Source organism: Pituophis catenifer, unplaced genomic scaffold, assembly GCF_029215685.1.
Source record: "Pituophis catenifer annectens isolate HBS135680 unplaced genomic scaffold, rPitCat1.0.hap2 SCAF_1, whole genome shotgun sequence".
In the NCBI taxonomy this organism is placed as follows: domain Eukaryota; kingdom Metazoa; phylum Chordata; class Lepidosauria; order Squamata; family Colubridae; genus Pituophis; species Pituophis catenifer.
Window position 1 is genome coordinate 32,511,606 of NW_027256881.1, and position 20,177 is coordinate 32,531,782.

At 36.3% G+C, this 20,177-nt stretch overlaps 1 protein-coding gene across 6 annotated transcripts in view; it reads left to right on the top strand.

The window, feature by feature from the left end:
* Nucleotides 1-19,663, top strand: part of RTN4 (reticulon 4) — a 40,918-nt gene extending 21,255 nt beyond the window's left edge. For 4 of the 6 annotated variants that reach the window (XM_070932240.1, XM_070932242.1, XM_070932243.1 and 1 more), the window contains 6 exons: nt 9,140-9,347; nt 11,436-11,574; nt 12,494-12,563; nt 14,968-15,014; nt 16,572-16,630; nt 17,618-18,699. In XM_070932240.1, the coding sequence (XP_070788341.1) occupies nt 9,140-9,347; nt 11,436-11,574; nt 12,494-12,563; nt 14,968-15,014; nt 16,572-16,630; nt 17,618-17,660 (566 nt within the window). In that variant the 3' untranslated portion in view covers nt 17,661-18,699. Of the gene's footprint in view, nt 1-1,486; nt 1,684-9,139; nt 9,348-11,435; nt 11,575-12,493; nt 12,564-14,967; nt 15,015-16,571; nt 16,631-17,617; nt 18,700-19,455 lie in introns of those variants that run through there. The other 2 variants (XM_070932244.1, XM_070932241.1) reach the window with 2 other exon arrangements.
* Nucleotides 19,664-20,177: the final 514 nt, after the last annotated feature.

Consider the following 20,177-nt stretch of genomic DNA (forward strand, 5'->3'; position numbering starts at 1 on the left):
ATGCCAGGTAGGTACAGGGCTCACGTGGAGGTTCTGGGAAGGCGTTTCCAGCTCCGGAGGGCCTCCTGGGTGGGTGGGGGACGCCCTGCCCAGCCTCCAGCAAAGCTTCTCGAACCTAGAGACGGCTAAAAACAGGCCTACTGAGCCCACTGGAAGCTGGGAAACGATCCATTTCCGGCCTCTGGGGGTGGTGGGGGAGGCCGTTTTCGCCCTCCAGAGGCTTCATGGTAGGCCTGCTAGGCCCAAAATGGGACACGGGGGAGGTCATGCACGGGGGCATGGGGGTCATGCACGCATGCACAGGGGCATGGTGCAGGGGGCCATTGAATTATGGGTGAGGGCACCCGTGCGTGTGACCCCCCTGTGCTCCCCCCGCTTTTGCACGCAGTGGCAAAAAGGTTAGCCATCACTGACCTAGAAGTTGACAATAAGTGCCCTCCATTGTTTCAGAATGCGAATGTCAGCACTAGAGTACTCTAGTGCTGACAGCGAAGTACAAATTAATGGATTTAAAGTTAAAAGAAGGCATTGAATGTTAATTGAGTTTCAGCATAGAATCTGGTTTGAAACTGAGCACCATGTACTTTTGGACAATTCAGTGCAATCCTTATATAGGTTTGGAAATTGTTTCACATATGTGCTCCTATTCCAGATTTCTACTCGGTTGATTATTAATTTGATCCATTAATATAGCTGCGCCTTACTTTGAAACTATTTAAAAGCAGGCTACAAATTTTTAAGTAGTTCACCCGAGTTCTGAAATTTCAGTTACTTCAGAAAGTTACAAAAATCTAAAGTAGACAACTGATGCCACCTTCTGTTTATAAGTGAAAAATCATCTGTTAATTTTTTTCTTTACTGTTTTGTAGTTCAACATTTCTTTTTATAAAATACCCTTTATACATATATCTTAGTGCTACTAATTAACTACAAATCCACTAGAAGACTGAATATATATTCATGCAAAGTGTCTTAACAAGAAAGAAGTTCTATGTAAGGCTAGACCTGATGAAGCTTAATGTTAAAATTTATGAACAGTTGGCCTTTTCCTTGGCCTTTTCCTGCTTTGTTGATTCACTGTACTATATAATGCATACACTCTACTCTTCAGCAGTAAAAGAAAGAATATTAAAATAATTAGGCAGTGAGGTTTTGAGTGTTAGAAATATGCTGCCTTAGTATTCCATTTATCAGCATATACACGTCTGAGTTTAAATGTTCATCCTCAATATGGATCATATTTCTAAAAAATCTGTTAATACATTTACTCTCGTTCATGTATTTCCCCCAGATTCCAAACATTCTCAGGAAAGCTCTGTCTATGTATTACAGCATCAATGTTTCCCTCTCCCCCACACCACTGGATTTTTGTACTATCAACAAGTAAATGGTTACCAGGGTAAGCCGATTGAACTGAGGAATCAGTAGCCTAGTTACAGATTGTACTGCGTCAGTCTGCTTCACACCCAGAAGACAGTCAGGTGATTTAAGTCCTGCAGCAGTTGTGCAGCAAGCGAGAGACTGCAGACCTCTGCTGGAGGAAGCTTGACGTTTCATGTCTCAGTGTTTTATTTCTCCAACTGCAGCCTTTTCATTGAGATGCATAATTGATAAACCGAGTTGAAAGGGCAGATCCACCGTGAAGAGAGATGGACAGTCAGCTGAACAGTTGGAAGGATAAGGGTATTTGCAGTTTTACTTTTCTTTTCAGTCATTGTGGTGCTATGGGTTGACTTCTATACAAAAAGCTTATAGTATTCATGGTGTAGGGGTAAATTTGTAGCATATGCGATGGCAAATTTAGGAGGAAGAAAAAATCATTTAAGAAATTAATGCTAAATATGGGGGGGAGATTATTTGTCTGACTCTGCAAATATTGCAGTGGATTAAGCCTTGTCATCTGACAGCATTGAACAGCTTGTCTTTGGTATGCCCTGGCTGAGCAAATGTCAGGGCCAGTTTCAGTTTAGCTGATATGCTAGCTCTGAAAGAAAATGGCTTGGGCTGGTTTTTTTTTTTTTTTTTTTTTTGTTTTGTCTGTTAATTGTGTTGTTTAATGTAATACTTGTCTTGTGGGTTTTCATTTTCTCCGTAGAGCATAATCTTCTCCAATTTTTTTTTAAAGAAAACAGGTAAAATCAATAAAGAGCTTTCCTTCCCTAGTTTTCACTCCCTCTCTGTTTCCTAGCTCTCCTTCCTATTTTTAGATGTTAATGTTATTCGAAGTCTCCTTGATTTCCAAAATGATCTAGTTTACTATTTAATGTTTCAAATCCCTTAGCAGTCTGGTATAAAGAAGTAACTCCAGATAAATACACTGAACTTTGTCCCTTCAATCTCTGTTTTTGTAAAGATCTGTGTTGTGAAAATGTTAATTTTAAGTCTGGACCTCAAATTTTAGCTTCAGTTCAAATAGCCAGACAAAATCTTACTTTTAAAGGAGTTTTTGTTTTAAGGAGAACTTTCTGGGATGGTTTGGGTGTGTGAATAATGGGGAATCCTAGTTAAGATGGTATGGAGTCTAAAGGTCATAGCTATGGTTTCAGAAATATACAAAGATTGCATAAGCACATTGCTTTTTTTATTTGCTTTAGTCAATTTTTTTTTCTGCTGTTTTCTGCTGGTTTTCTGCTGGTTTTAGTTCATCAAATTGGACATGATATCAAACATAGTAAAACAAATTTTATCTGTTCTGATAAATTAATACTTTCTCCAAAACGTGGCAAGTTTGCAGTAATCCTTTAGATACTTATTTAGTGTGGTGAACAGCACTGAAATATGAAATATATATAATCCTAAATGTTGTAAAGGATTACTTTACTGATGAATTATATTGCAGACTTTTTCTACTAAAATGAAATGATACATATTTTTATTATATTGCCACATAGTTCTATCTATCATCTATGTGAAGATTGTGCAAATTTTAATGTCAGAAATGTTGAAAGCAAGATTAGAATCAGTGAAGTGCCCTGATCCAATAAAGTGGTTGCCAGGGGATTATTGCACACAATTCGATGTATTACTTCAGTTATGATGCTTCCATGCACATTTCTGGTGTCAGGTGAAATTATTTAAATCATTTAAGGTGCTGGACATTTACATCTGGACATAGTGTAAATCAGTCTGAACCAAAATAGAAGTGTCTATTATATATTTCTTTAAACTAGATATTGCTACTGTCTTTGTGGCTACCATTTTGTGTAAAAATCCATCAAAGCTTTAAATATTTATTAGTGGGCTTGAACAAAGACGACTAGAATTAGTTTTAGCCATTAACCAGCTTCAGGACATATTTGCATATATTAGGAAAAAAAGTTAAAAAGTCCTAATATAATTAATGCATTCTAAGACAATAAAGGCTACACCACTTTCCCACAATTTTATTTGCAAGAAAATTCCAGGTGTTGAACAATCTTTACTCATTAACTATATGCACAAGTTGATCAGTTAAATACATTTTAACAACTTTTTTTTTTCTACCACCAAAAAGAGAGTGAATGATAAAGAACTCAAGGGATTGCCATTTTCTAGTATTCAGAAAGTGCTGATCTAAAAACTGCTGCATAAAGGAAATATATGCTATATAATGTAGGAACATCTTTCATACTATTGAAACTGCAAAGATATTGTTAGGCATGCCTCCAAGTTAAAATGCATTTTTAAAAGAACTGGCAGTAGGCCTTATTTCTTGGTTGGGTTTTGTTTGATTTACATTTAGATTTTGATAAAGGAAGGTACTTACAGAAATAGATAAGAATATTGGGTAGCTAGGTCTTCTTTTTCTTATCTGTCAAAAGATGAACCATACATGTGTGCTCAGGGGATTTACCCATAGTTAGAGATTCTGACCCTGCATTAAACTTTGCTTGATCTTTGCTGAAAGGCTGAGAAATGATTGATGTAGACCAGGATGGTATAATATTTTGTAAGGATCATAAATGGGTAAGATCAAGAGAAAAATATGCATAGCATCAATTTACTTAAAATTCGAATCAAGTAGTGATGTTCATTTGTGCCTTTTATTGTATTCCAAAGCTTTAGTTTGATGACAACTCTTGGAGAAGTTCTGTTAACTAATTATCTGACTTCGCCTGAGCCAGTTGTTTATAGCTGTATATATGAGTCACAGCTAGATGATAGCCTAGCCTGCAAGGTCAGTTTGCAGCTTAGTGTTGTAAAACTTTGAACTGAATCATTTACCTTGAAACTTCTACATAAAACTTTTGCAATATGTAATGGCGTACTAAGAGCATGTTCCCCCGGCCCTATCAAATATAACTCTAATAACGAGAGATATTTGAAAGAAATATAATTAGTAGAAAATAGTGCTTGTAGTTGAAATAATACCAAATCTTTACTAGCTTGGGTAGTGTCTTAATATTTGTAAAATGATGTAAGAATAGTGTATTAATTGATATTATAATATTGTATCATGTTGCTTTGCTGCTTATTCATAACCTAGTACTTTGTTCAATATATTGAATTTGTTCTGGGCTTTCAGTTTATGCAGGCAACAGAAGATATAGTTCCAGATGCTTAAATGTGATTCACTAACTTTGCTAAAGAAAGTTTCTACTGTCTCTCAATTTTGTCTGTTTTTAAATTTAATCTTAATAAGGTTTAGCATTGTATATGACACAAAAGTTAGTTTTCTGTGACTCTCAGTTTTCCGTATTGAGTTTCTAGACATACTGTATTTAAATAATTTTACTTATAAACATTTCTTCTCTGCTAGCTATTGCTCAAGCAGATAAGGCAGATTGTTGTCAATTTACTGTCATAATTGGGATTGGAATTTTGGTCATAAATTATTGCTTAACGCATTGTAAGCCGCCCTGAGTCTCCAGAGAAGGGCGGCATATAAAAATCAAATTAAAAAAAAAATAAATTAATTGTCATAAATTAAGGTACCACGTGATCAGACTTTGTCCTTGCAAAATTCTATGTTGATTTGAAATGGCTGCTGCTGCTGACATATGCGCTGTGAGGCTAATGCTTTCTGTTTTAGCCAGCCAGTTATTGTATGCAAGATTGTATTAATTCTATATATCCACAATGAAGTTTGATGTTTAATTATGTTCTAGAATAGTGAAGCACTACTAGAGCATGTAGTTCTCTAAAGCCATGAAGATGGCAATCAGAGGATCTTCAAAAATTGCCACCACTTTTGATTGTGACAGAAGAATATATACATTAGTAGTATTGACTACCAAAATTAAAATTAAATCTGATTTAATCTTTGTCCTGATCCTGTCCAGTTTTTGAAGTGTGCCCTTTTGTATGCATTTGAAAGACCAAGTGAGGAATTGAGGCTAAGAAAAACAATGCATATTTCATTTGGAATGCATATAGCTTTAACCTCCTGACCGTGTGCAGTAGATAACTAATATTGACTGATCTTAAAAAGCCAAATTGGTTTGGATCTGGTTAACACTTTAAGGAGTACCCTTTGAAAATCTGGCTATAAATTTTATAGGAAAATAAAAATTGAAAAGAGGCATTGACAAAGTACTACAGTACATTGTCAAGGAAACAACATGAAGGTGTCTTCAAACACTAGGAGTTGAGCTTGACTCAATTGACTCTATCTTCTTTCCCCAACCCAAGAGAATCAAATTTGGTAAAAGGAGAAATCAGCAAAAGAAAGATTAAAAATGGACTGGATCTAGCAGGGGACTGCAGAGGGGGGGAAACATAGCAGTTAAAATTCTTCTAATACATCACTATGAGAGAGAGACAGTTGGACAGTATCTAAATATGTTGCCAGCTTCTCCATTCTAAGCCACTTGTTTCTCCCCAGTCATGTGACCCAGTGTGAAGTTATTGAGGGGTTTGAAAGAATTCCTGCAGACATCTTATGCTTCCTTTTGTGAAGTGAAAGAGAAATGAAATTGGGAAATGCTAACTTCCCTTCATTTCCACCCCTCAACTATAATCAGTTGGAAAGAAGGGCCTCAAGAATATAGGATACAGGCAGAGGGAGTTCTATATCATCCCATATCCATCACTAGCCATCCCATTAAAGTGAATGGGACTATGGGTGAGTCAACAGCGGGTCAGAGAAGGGGCCACTGCAGGACAGAAATGACACTTGCTCCTTAAAAATTATGATTTAAATCGAGTTGATTTATATCCAGCCTTTTTACCAGTGATTTAAATCCACCCTGCAAATGAAGCTTGCCTGGCACTTACGCAGCCTAGTTCCAAAGGTAGCCCTGGGGGTTGGGGAACTCCTTTCTATAGGAAAGTAGGTGGTTGCAACATAGGGATCATTCAATTTATAGGAGCCCTTTGTGATGGCATGAAATAGTATAGTCTCACAAATGATTACCAGCTTCAGTGAAAAAGAGGATTTACTTAGCACTGCCAAATCCATAAAAAGGCAGACTATTTCTGTTTGCTTAAACAGGAAGACCGATCCAAATCTGACTTCATTTATTTACATGATTAGAATTTTGAAAGATTTATAACTCCAAATTCTCCATTTTTTTTTTTTTTTTTTGCTTTAATTTATATACCGCCCTTCTCCGGAGACTCAGGGCGGCTCACAATGCGTTAAGCATTGTAACTTCAACTAAAAAGTTGAAAAAAAGTAGGCTAACAACTTAGATAAAAATTTATCTGAATAGAATATTGTATTTGTAGCTAATAATGTTTACATAAAATAGTGTTTATTAAGTGAATCATTGTTTACTGAGGGGTTTCCCAGCCTAACACGTGCCTAGTAAATATAGAAATAATTCAGAAACAACTCTTAAACACAATCTCAATTGGAGGCAATAATAAAAAAATATAGGCTTTTCGGTATCAGCTCTTCCCAACCTGGATTTTTTCATATGCATGAATTACAATTCACATTTGTTCCAGCTTACCTTGTATAGTTCTGGCTCTTGTATAGGGAGCATTGTATGATTCCTTTTTGAAAAGGAATACACAGTTACTGCTTTGCTTGTTTCTAAAATGGCATCAGCCATTGGACAATAGTTTAACATATTTTCTAGTAGTCTGGAGTTTCCTCACTGTTGGTGTGAGGCAGCTACATATATTGGAAGACCTTTGTGTGTCCTAGCAGGAAGTAGAAAGATTTGGTAATCTACTGTAGAAGCACAGGCAACAGCCCTAAAATGGATGCCAGGAGTGGTGAGCATGTGGGATTCTGAGTTGTGTGAAATGAACTTTTGAGTGTTAAGGGATTTCATAGGGGTATAAGTGTATATTAAGTCAAAGGGAAATGGGATAGGTAATAGCATTGCAGTTGCAAGTGTTGTCAGTTTTTTAAAGTTTTCAATAAAGAGATCAATGTTTTGCCAAGACACTTCTTTGAAAAGTGAAAAAAGCTAAATAGATGAGCAATGAATGTGAGGCACTATTGTAGCAGTGCTATTTTTAAATATACCACATGACTGTTCTTACTTATCAACTGTAGCTAGCTAGCTTTATTTCAGAGAAAGCCTGATTGCTTATCTCCTGAAGGAATGAAATTCTTGTTGTTTTGCATTTTTTATTTTAAAAAATTCCCTCTGAGTCAGTAAAAATCTAATAATTTAAGCAGGTCTTATTTTTCAGAGGTGCATTTAGCTTCCATTTTGAAATGAAAGATGATGCTTTTTTCTGAAATGTAGCTTAAGGGTACATTATTTTAATTATATATCATCATGAATTTGAAAATAGCTTTCCTGTAAGTTTTAGTGTTGAGTATAAAGTAGAAAAAGCATACACACACACAAACACACACACACACACAATATGTGCATGCATACATACCACATGAAATGTAATTTTAGTTTTTCAATAAAGTGTGCACCATACATGCTGAAATTTGCCCTTTAGGGTTGTTTTTTTATAAAGAAATAAAATAAATGATTATGAAGTTAAACAGCAAAAATAGAAGAACTAGAATACTCAGCAAAATAAGCAATTGTCAATATGTCTATGCTTTAGGAAAAAGACCAAAACTTAATTGACATTATTGACTTTAATATATTTTGTATACTGTTGCCTATATGTAATGTTTCCAACATTTATTATCTAATACAGCCTTCATTGTGAGTTTGCCTTGATCAAATGATATTAATGAGAAAAAAGAAACAGCCTTGTTATCATCAGCAGCATTTTTGTAGTTCCACATTTTCTGGGAATACTGCAATGTTGCTAGTGCCTTTCACAAATCATGGAGAAGCAGGTTAATGTTCTTTTAGAATTTAAGCATTCTTTTCCTAAATAAAGGTCTCCAGATGCTGGTGAGCACATACACAATTTTGCAAACAAGATGTAGTTGCTCACAAAGCTGGTGGCCCAGAGAGGTGCTTGCTCATTCAGAAATTGGAAGCCATTATTTATTTGATTGTTTGTATCCCACTTTTATTACTTTCTACAAATAACTCAAAGCGGCAAATATACTCGACACCTTCCTCCTCCCATTTTTCCCACAACAACCCTATTAGGTGGGTTGGACTGAGAGAGAGTGACTGACCCATATGTCACCCAGTTGGGTTTCATTGCTAAAGCGGGATTAGAATAGTCTCCTGTTTTCTAGCCTGTTGCCTTCATCATTAAACCAAACTGGCTCTTTGTAGTTTGTTTACCAGAATTCTGTCTCTATATCCTGTCTGCAGCATGTTTTTTTTTTTCTGGGCAAATTAGGCATGCTTCACATCATTTTCATTTTCTAAGAAAGTTTATGGAGTCTATTTGGTGGGATCAAGCGCATTCTGGGAAGTCAAAGTGATAACAGAGGCTAGTGATTTACAATATGCCATTGTGTGTTACGTGCAAGATAAAGTGAGGCAGGTTTCCATGGATGCTATTTTAGATCTCAATTTTTAAAAAATTAGTTGAGTAAGCATTTGTATTCCTGATATAGATAGCAAATATGGTGTTTGATTATTCTCTTTTATTTCAGCAAGGTATGAAGGAAACAAACCAAATGGCTTCACATTTCTCAGATTATCATTTTCTGGTTATCATACTTGGAAAATATTGTACAAATTTTAATGCATGAATAAAATGTGTGTGTGTGTGTGTGCATGTATATTTGTTATTGTTACATTTCAGTTAATAACACATTCAGGTTTCATTGCTATGCTGTAGTATTAAAGACTGCATTCTAATCTCCTGTCCTTTAACTTTCTCTTAGTGGTTGACCTCCTATACTGGCGAGACGTTAAGAAGACTGGTGTGGTGTTTGGAGCCAGCTTGTTCCTGCTTCTTTCTTTAACAGTGTTCAGTATCGTGAGTGTGATAGCTTATATTGGCTTGGCCCTCCTGTCAGGGACCATCAGTTTTAGAATATACAAAGGAGTTATCCAAGCAGTCCAGAAGTCAGATGAAGGCCATCCGTTTAGGTAAATATTTGTACTTTTCCCTATTTATAATTAATTATATATACTGTAGAATGGAAACTAAATAGCCTTTGAGGTTTTTTTTAATAATACGAAGTTGGAAAAGTAGACAGCTTGCTTTGAACTCTGGACTACGTCCAATATTATGTAACTGGATTTCCAATCAACTGGTGAATTTTCAGCCAGAAAACTAGAGAAAGAGGCCTTAGATCTCCCTGTGGTGTTCATATGAACTATATTATGGTCTGGTTCATACAATATGCGAAGACATTGGCTAGTTTCTCAAGATGTATGAATCATATATGATCCAAATACATTTTACCCTAATGTAGCATATTATATAAGTGGGAGGGCATTATTTCGGTAGGCTTTCAGCCATCCTTTTTCATATCATTGCGTAGTAAAAATGAAAATTGCCCGTTTATTTTGAAAGTGATTTGTTCAGTAAATTAAGCAAGATTGCATAAGAGATAAGTAAATTGGTACATGCAATCTGGTTGCCATGCTTAATGATAATTTTTTGGAAGACATAAATAAATAAATAAATATTAGCAACTTCCAGAAAAATGCTGAAAATATCTCCACAAAGGCACAGTCAACGACTCTGGCAGACCAAACAACACTGAGTTCAAAACCTGACCAGAAAAGGAGAACTGTGTGGGAACCAAAATTATTTTGGCTATCTTGGCTTATAACAAAGATAAGCAACTTTGTGATTTTAGAAACTGGACACTAAAGAGGACTGAAGATTCTAAGTAGGGAAAAAATGTAAGCCTACTTTTTGTGTCAGTTAATACTGAAATTTACAAAACATAAACTGTCATAACATTGGAAATATTAAAGGAGATCCTTGTGGAATAGAGCCAGAAATTACTAGTTATAATATCAACATTGTCAGTAATGATGTCTGATTCTATGGATAGATTATGTCCCAAAGATATTAATGAGGAAATCACAGAGGTAGAGCAAATTTTATATGACAAGATGAAGTACCTAATATGGAAGTACAAATGACAGGCCAAAAATATGATTTATAAAAGAATGCTTATTGGATATAGAAAAGAAACTGGTTGAAGTTTTAAAAATTAAAGAGGAAATATAAATGACAGAACAGTGAACTGGAAAATATTTTTCTTATTGTATCTACATTAAACAGAAAATGTTTTCTGTTTAAATCCTTGGAGACTTCGGAGTGATGGGATATAGAGGAATTGAAGGGAAATCAAATCGTATGACAATAGTTCATTGAATTAAAAATTAAGACATGGAAGTAAAAGGAAAAAATGTATAATTGCTTTATTTGACCAAATAAGAGGCCCCCCCTCCCCTCCGCTCCCCTCAAGTTCTGGCAACTCTTTATGAACTTCCATAAGTTTCAGAAGCTTCTTGGATGAGAAGCAAAACGTCTTCAAAGAAAAACCAGAAAATCCAGTTGCCTTTTAAAAAAGCTATTCTGGGACAACCATGACCTGGATGACTGAGAATTGCCATAGACATCTTTATGGGCTTTTTGCTGACACCAGATTGAAAACTTGATGTTTTATGGATCTGCTTATAAATAAGGGATAGGAAGAGATATCTTTAACAACTTTAATATTGTTCTTACAAAAATGGATAATAAAAATGGTGGAGGTTTTTTTTGCATGGAGTTGGGGCATCATTGTTATTTAAAAGTTCTAACTGATAACTTTTGTGTGTACAAACATGCTAAGTACATATGTGCATACTTTTTAAAAAGTTCTTTTTTAGCTTTAATGCTGTATTTTTAATTTTTTGTTTTGATTAAGATTATTTCAATTGTTAAGTTTCCCATTAATGGATAAAAAAAATTGCTTCCCCTTTGTCAGCCATTGTTAATTGGTCAGGCTTACTATCATACATATGTCAGTTACTGGAAATAAACACTGAGATTTTAAATAGTGCAATTTAACTGTTTTGAATGATTTATTAGGGGCATGTTCTAAAGGCTTCTTCATCTGAACAATTCTTTGATAATGTAACCTTTTCATTTTCATTGTGCTCTGATTGAGAATTTGGAGAGCTTAAAAACTGTTTTTAATTGTATTGAAATTAACATATTTCCTCTTCCAGTGCTTACTTGAAAAGAGATGTTGCTGTGTCTGAGGAGCTTGTTCAAAAATACAGCCATGTTGTGCTTGGTCATCTCAACAGCACAATTAAGGAACTCAGGCGCCTCTTCCTAGTGGATGATTTGGTGGATTCTCTAAAGGTAAAAGATTTCATTTCCCCTCTTAGCTTAAGAATTGTATAAGATGGAGAAACAGATTGATTTGAGGAGCCATCTGACAGTAAGTAGAACCAAGCTAACTCTTGTATAATAACTAATCTGACTAGTCCTGAAAAAAGTATCACCCAGCTATGCTCAAGACAATCTAAAATGTGAAACTGGCTCTGTGGCAAACTAAGCAAGCAGTTCTGCTGTTTATGGTTTTTTCCAACTTGTTCTATATGGAATTAAAAGACAAAGAAACAAAAGATGTGAGCTTTTGCATCAAATATATTTAAATATGGACCTTTACGGACCTGACTGTATCAAAATACACTGGGAGGTAAACCAGGTGTCAACTCTGAATCAAACTTGGTTGAAGCCATCTTTTGCTGCTTCATAGTTGCCACACGCTCAAAGGGGTGGGGGAGTAGATAGACTCTCTTCAGACATAACAACGAGCCTTCCCATGGGAACCAAGGTCATCCCAACAGGTGGCAGTTGAAGGAGAGGAATGACCGAGGAGCCCCCGATTGTTTTAATTGGACAATCTGACTTGGGACAATTGGGGAGGGAAATGGTTACACTTTAATTATGCTATTAGCGCGGGAAACTTCAGAGTTGGTTTTCACTAGCTGTGCCAATATGATGTGTCTAATAAACATGTTCTCTGAGGAACGTTCCTGCCTTGGATGTGTTACTCGGAATGCTGACTTCCTTGGGTGCGTTACTAGGAATGCTGACACCAGAATTGTATAATGTATTATTTATACCAAGTTAGGAAATTTCTGAGTTGGTATAGCTTGCAGCCCACCAAAGCACCTTATGTTTGTACTGCTAATATAGTCAAGTGACAGAATTGCTTTGAGCTTTAAGTAGATATTACATATGGTGTAGTTTCATTATTTTTTTTTTCTTTCAGTTTGCAGTATTGATGTGGGTGTTTACCTATGTTGGTGCCTTGTTCAATGGTTTGACATTGCTGATACTAGGTGAGTTTGCCTTTTTTAATTACAGAAAACAAAATTAAACTATTATTAATAAATCACATGATAATTCTGATGGCTGATGAGCCTACTAAACTCTAGGAAGTTAATAGGGAAATCTCTAAATTAAAACATTGTTACAGATAATCCTTGTTTGGCAACTGCCTTGGACAGCAATGCAGTTATGGCACTGCTGAAAAAGTAACTGCAAGCAATGCCCATATTTTCAAATGAGAAAGAGTTTTTCTCAATCATGCATTTGTCATTGCAGTCAGTACTGGTTGTCCTGTGTCAGACTCATTTCCCCCCCCCCTTTACCCACCACTATTGAGATTGCCGAAACCAGTTTATCTGTTTCTGAGCTGCTTTTCTTCATAGTACAGTGCATCCCTAAAAAGTGTTAGACAAGCTACAGGCAGTCCTTGCTTAACTACCAATCAGTCAGTGACTAAAAATGCAATAGCAAAGAAAAATGGGACTTATGACACATGCCCAAAGTTACAGTTGTTACACTGTTTTGCTGTCAAGGAGGCTATCTGAAAAGGTCCATTCTGAAAGCCAAGCAGGATTCTGGCACAGAGTGTTTGCAACCAGCCTGGCTTCAAATGTCCCATGTTACAAATGTTCCATTACAAAATCCTGCTTGGATTTTGGGGCCAACCTTTCTGTGCATGGAGGGGAAGGGATCTCTGATACTGGGAACTTGGATCATGAAGATCTGAATTTTTTTTTTCAGTCTAGTGCTGGAGTTCACTTAGCAAACTCAGGAATGCTGTCTGCCCTCCTTCAGCAGATAGCTGTTTTGCTCTATCTGTTTAACTTCCTTTGTGGTTGTCCAGTGACCACAACGGGAAGAGCTGGGATTGTGGTCATTGAGCAGAGTGGTCATCTGGCATCTCACTTGGCCACCACCACAACTTACGACTGAAATTCTGGGTTCAGTTGTGGTTGTAAATTTTTGTGGTTGTAACAAGCTCAGTTCTGTGATGTTAATTACATAGGCTCCTGCTGCTGCCTGGCAAAACCCTAATCAGTTTCACCCTGAAGACTTTTTTTGCCTCCTTGGGGACCCATGGAGCGCAAGAGCACTAGGCAAAGAACTGGCACTAACACAATCCTTTCAACGCATGTTCACAATTGGGTATCTACTTAACTCTCTTGTAATCCCTTCCTCTCCAATAAATGTAAATACAAAGATTAATCCCCTTGCTAATTATTCAAGCATCAGGGTATGCATTCCAAAGAGCTGTAAGATTTGCTCTTTTACCTGTTTTTTCTCATGAGACAAATTCTGGAAATCTTTCCCACCATTTGGGCTCACGGTCACCTAGCTGTTTGGAATCAAACCTGCCTTAAAGCAAGGGAAAGCTGAAGTAAAATGTTAAGTACAGCAACCACTTCACTTAATGACTGAGTTGCCAGTCCAATTGCAATTGCTAAATGAGGACGATGTGTAATAGTTAAAGATAATCTGAATCAGTAAAACAGCACTCATGGGCAACACCTAAAAACCATAATAAAAAAACAAAACAAAACTGAAATTGTATAAGGTTGCCAGGTCCTGAGATCTCAAGTGAAGATGCTAAAATTTTGTTAGATTTTGAAATTGAAACCTGAAATCCCATGAAAGTACTTGTAACACTTTAGAGATTTAAGGAAAAATAACTGAAACCAATCATTATTGGTGCTCTGCCATCATATGATGATGTCCTGGGCTTCCAAAAGTTGTTGTAAGGAAAGGATACAATCTGTATGAAAAGGAAAAATGCAGACTCCAGAAGCACATCAACTTTTGGTGAACATAGTGACTGTTATGTATATATCTGTTTATTGTCTTCTGAAAAAATAAGTACACCCCATTAAAATATTGGACCTTTTCCAAAGATCAATATGGTAATGAGGCTAAGCATTCCAGTAAATCCACCCATAAATGAATGGCTGAAAAGAAATGGAGGGTTTTGGAATAGCCAAGTCAAACCCATATCTAAATCCCCCAAGATGCCATGGGGGACAGGCTCTGCATGCAAGGAACGCCTCAAATACTACACAGCTGAAAAAAAATTTTGCATGGAGGAGTGGAAGAAAATTCCTCCTGGTTGGTGTCAGATATATGTAGACAGTTATTACGAACACTTATTTGAGTTTGTTGTATTGGAGCCAAGGGTGCCCCTCCTTTTTCTCAAAAGGAAATGGCATTCATGTTAATTTTTGTTGAATAAATTATTGAAAGTCCATTTTGAGTGAAGATAAAATATTGATACAGGGTATACATACTTTTTCACACAAGTGTCTTATCTGTAGTTACAGCTATGATTAATACTTCATCTACGTACATTATCTTGTGCCAGTTTGTGATAACTTTCAGGTGCTTTTCATACTGTTAAGTTTAAATGTATTTCTGTTCTTCCAGCGCTGATATCACTTTTCAGTATTCCTGTTATTTATGAGAAGCACCAGGTGAGTATGCAGTTGTGGCATGTTTATTGGTAATATGATAATAAAATAACTAGCTTAATAAGGATACAAAGAATATATTGTGTATGAAAAGATGAAGAGGATTCTAGAGACAGTGGCATCTACTATTCTACAGTGGCCTCTAAGAACAATGCCTGCACTACTGTTCTAGCTTTAGCAAGAGTTAAGTAAGACATGAAAGGTTAAATAGGATTATCCTATCTGGGCTGCAGAAATCCAAGCAACCACTATTATAAACCACTAATAAACCATAACCCATTGCTATTACCCTGTTTTCTCCAAAATAAGACATCCCCTGATAATAAGCCCAATTGTGCTTTTGAGCCCATGGCAATAAGGCCAAGCGCTTATTTCAGGGTTTTTAAAAAAAAACAAGACAAGGTCTTATTTTCAGGGAAACACGGTATCTAGTGGTCATTCTGACTTTTGTGCCTCAGATGTGGCAGCCCTAGGATTGATATTAAAAGTAAAGAGGCCATATTCCTTTAATTTGAGAATAGCTTGAATCATTTGGAAAAGTCATCTGGTTTGGATTTCATCTTTCAACATTAGGAATCCCTTCTTTACATTATAGTTTATTATATCTGAGAATTGACAGCGCTCCTCTGATGTGAAGTTAAAGTATTTTGTAACTAGTTGACATGTTTTACCTCAGAACTTTACATGATAGGAGAAAGAATACTTTCCCCCCAAGAATCCTTGTTTTTTCAATAAAAATGGCTTCCTCTATATATGATAGAAATGGAAATATCTTCAAGCATTATTTCAAATGTATATAACAAGATTTTGCACAGTCATAAACTTAAATATTTTTGTACAAATGCTAAATAAAAAGTAGTTAAAATATCACAATAATTTCTTGCTTCTAAAATAGAAAAGGCTGATGAAAAAGCTATCAGTTTTTCTTTGGAAATCTGCTTATTCAGTATTTTTCAAATGACAAAACAGCACAGTTTTTGTGCAACCAAGAATTAATTAATATGCTGGACTTCAAATGTGAATGATTGGGATTGAATAAACTAAGCAGGTGTGATAAACCTAATGACCAGGAATCCATAATTTTTGGGAGTTCAAGGTTTGCAGTAGGGGTGGGCTCAGCTATTTTTCCTTTGTGGATAATGTATTGAGATAACTATCCTAAATCTATTCTAGGGCTTACACCTCAGTCTTTGGTAGATGAAGTGGAGATCCACTCTGGTGTAGTGGTTAAGGCATAAGGCTAGAAATTGGGAGACTGTTCTGGTTCCAGCTTATGCATAAGGCCATCTGGATGACTTTGGACCAGTCACTCTTTCCTAGCCTAGAAAGCAGGCAGTGGCATAACACTGATGAAAATGTTTCCAAGAAAAGTGCAGGAACAGCCCAGATGGTTACCAGAAATCAAGATTGACTCAAGGGCACCCCAGCTGTTGTATTGTTTCCACTTGTGTAACTTCTTGTGGTTTGCTTGATTTTGTCTTAATGTGATGCTAACCGCATTATGGTTTTTCATGATGTAGAAACCAAGTAATTGAAATGATTTTTTAACTTGTATTTCAGACTCAAATTGACCATTATGTGGAACTTGTAAACAAGAATGTGAAAGATGGAATGGCAAAGTAAGTTTACTGCATACTTGTAGCTACAGGTAGTCCACAGGTTACAGTGGCAAATTGGAACCAGAATTTTCGTTGCAAAACAACGTGGTCATAAAGAGCAACATCATATGATCACATGGCTTAGCAATGACAACCCATTTGCTAAGCAGGAAGAGGTAGGAGCCCCACGCAAGAACCGAGGAAGGGTGCATTTGGAGGTGCGCCATAGATGCAGGTGGGGGGAGCATTTGGATGTGGCCATGAATAGGTGCTACATAGTTGTGGATGACAGGGGGACATTGGCAAGTGGGGGTGCTGTGGGTGGATGCACACTATCGAGGCCAGCTAGTGGTGCTATGGAGTAGGAATTCCCTGAGATCTCTTACTCAGTAACAGGGCTTCTTTGGAGAAAAGGTGGGAATGACTTGCAACATTCCCTTCTGGCTTCCTCATTGACTTTGCTGTGGACAGGAGGGAAGGTTACAGGACACTACAACCAGTGTAAGTGCAAGCCAGTTGCTAAGATCCCATGATTGCAGGACACTACAACCAGTGTAAGTGCAAGCCAGTTGCTAAGTGCCCAAATTGCAATCAAGTGACCATAGTGATGCTACGATGGCTGGAACTTCAGGGAGTGTTGCAATTACCACTCGTTCAACTCCATTGCAACTTTGAATGGTTATTGAGCAAATGGTTGCAACTCCAGGACCACCTGTAGTTTCCAAAGTAACTTCCAAACCAAGCCGTAGACATGACTGTAAAATAATAAGTATGTTCATATATAGTGATAAGTGACCATGTTCACCTGATATGTCTGGATCCATTTAATTCACAGTCAGTTTAAGTTGGGAACTGGAGATAGAGTACTTCTGTGACACATACAGCATTTTGAAGTGTTTGCACACTTTTAAGACTGGTGGATAATTAATGCATTAGATTGTGAGCAGTTGGCTTTTCTTGGAAAACAAGGTGTGACTTTTTTGAAACCTAAGGTTTTTTCCCCTACAGGGTTCAAGCTAAAATTCCTGGACTGAAGCGTAAAACTGAATGAAATCAAGAACCAACTTTTATTAAAACAAATCAACTTTTAAGTGGGGATGGGAGGCATATTCATTTGGATTATATGGGGAGGGTCAGGGAATAGCAAGCCTTGACATTGCAGTGCAATTTCACAGATCTTTATTTTTTAGGAACAGTGTTTCAGAGAGAGGAAAATAACCTGTTCTTGACTGCTGTGTGTATGTCCATCCTAAGTATTGTAAGCTGCTACATATGGATTTAAACCTAATCCTCTTTGCTTCTCCCATATGCAGCACAGGTTAATCTAACCATTTGGAGAGCTGTACATTTTATGCTTTGGCCAAGATAGTCTTGTCGTGTTTCAAGAGGGGCTAGTGTATGGAAAACATTTCCTTTAGCACTGTCTCTGGTTTGTGTTGATTGATTGCAGATTTTCTAAAATGAAATGTTTAGAATATGCCATTAAAGCAAGCTTGAAAAGTCTTGCCTTGTTGGTATCAAGTTTAGCTGTACTGTGCTTTTAATTCTACTATTTTATCAATTGCCAATATAAAATGAAATATATAGTGTGTCACAACTGCTTAGGATGTCCAGCTCCTCCATAGTGATTGAAATACTAGATAAATGAACTGAGGGTTTTTTGAGCTCCTTAATATATTAGCTTAAATTTTCAGGAAAAAACCTAGTACCTATTAAATAAACAACTACTCTGCACATTACAGTTTTTGCCATATCCTTTGCTGCACAAACTCCTATAGTCTATTTTAAGTAAACAAGTTTACAGTTCTCAAAACTCTGAATCTGTGGAATGAATTTCTGATGGTGTGATCCTCAGATCCTTGCAGGCAGAACAAGGAGCCCCTGGCATGCTTGTTTTCCATTATGCTTGGAATCCTCAGCATCTGTGCATGGGTCAGTGGATTGTACCCCGATGCTGCAAATGCCATTTGGACATTTCAAATACATGTGGGGTTTAAGCTGTATTGAACTATGTCTGTGGGATGCATTGTGAAATGTAAAAAGAAAACAATTTTGAGTTATCAATAAAGTGTATGGACTCATATGTGTAACTGTGATTGCACTTAACATGCTAAATCATCATGCTTCACAACTCAGCGTCTGAACAATTATTACTAAAAATGATTGATTTATACCCAACATTAGGAATTTTGTTGATGTGGTTGACTTATGCATATGCACCTTACTGCTTGATGCCATGGTTATATTCTAGTTTAGTACCATCTTAATTTTCAATGGATTTTGCTGAAAAGTAATCAGAATTTTGTTGTGTATAGATCTTAGTATGACACACAAAATGTAGTATCCCAACCAAAATGAAACAACAAACTAAATGCAGTTTTACATGATGCAATTGTATCAACTTGGGGAACATGTTCTAACTATATTAAATGTAATATATCTAATATTACTATCATGCCGGTCTTTTTAATAACAATTCTAAGGAATACGTTTGCTTAAGACTATGATAAAAAAATGGTAGAATATTAAGGTATTTTAAAAGCTTTGCCCTGGAATAAGTCAACCACTAATATTTTGCTCTTTTCCACAAGAAGCATACTGTTCTTTCAAGTATGCTGGATGTTCCCAAAGAAAATCTGGCATCGGTTTTCAAATAATAAAACTTTTACTGAATCATTTCAAAAATAAATTCATGCAGTACTATTTCAATTTACATTATAATACAGCATCAAATTTAAGCATAAAGTTCTAAATGATATAAACAAGATTTCTTCCACACACAAATATATTATTCATCTTCAATTTTCTTGCACAATTTGACTATACAGCAGCTCATTCTGTTACAGATTCAAGATGCACTCCATATGAAAGGCCAGTATTACAACAGAGGCAAACAAGGTGACCACCTGACATCACCAGATGGATATGGTTACATTGGCTAAAATGGGAAACTTTCCTTATGAAGAATAAAGGAATAAGACTGCATAGGACATATGTATGAAATAAAGGAGTATAAGGCATTAACACATTGCATTAATCAAATAACACACACAGCAGTCCATTAAATTTACAAAAGCACTTTTGTGTTGTATACATTGATTATTATATCAGAAACATGCCCCTCCCTTTTTTTCTTCAGTTCTAAAAGGAATTTGTACCTTTTTAAATAACCTTTTAATATCTTCAACATGACTCCTCTAATCTTCAATGCAGACTAGGACATTTCTCATTTTTTTCACCTCACTACTGATTGTGAAATAAACTAATGCTACAAAGAACTGAATCTAGGATTGTTCCACTTCATGAGTTACAGAAAGTAAGAGTTGTGCTGGACAAGAATCAAAAGCCACCTTAGTCCAGCAATCTATCTCCCGTGGCCTTTGGGAAGCCCACAAGCAGGACATAATCTTAATAGTACATTCCTGCCTGTGACCATCAGTACTTGCATTCAAGTGTGAGGCATGTTGCCTATGATATTGAAGGTAAAAGTATAATCATCCTGATCATTAGCCACTGAAAAACCGCAGGCTTCAGCAATTGCAATAAGGTCAAGTTCTACAGTTAAATA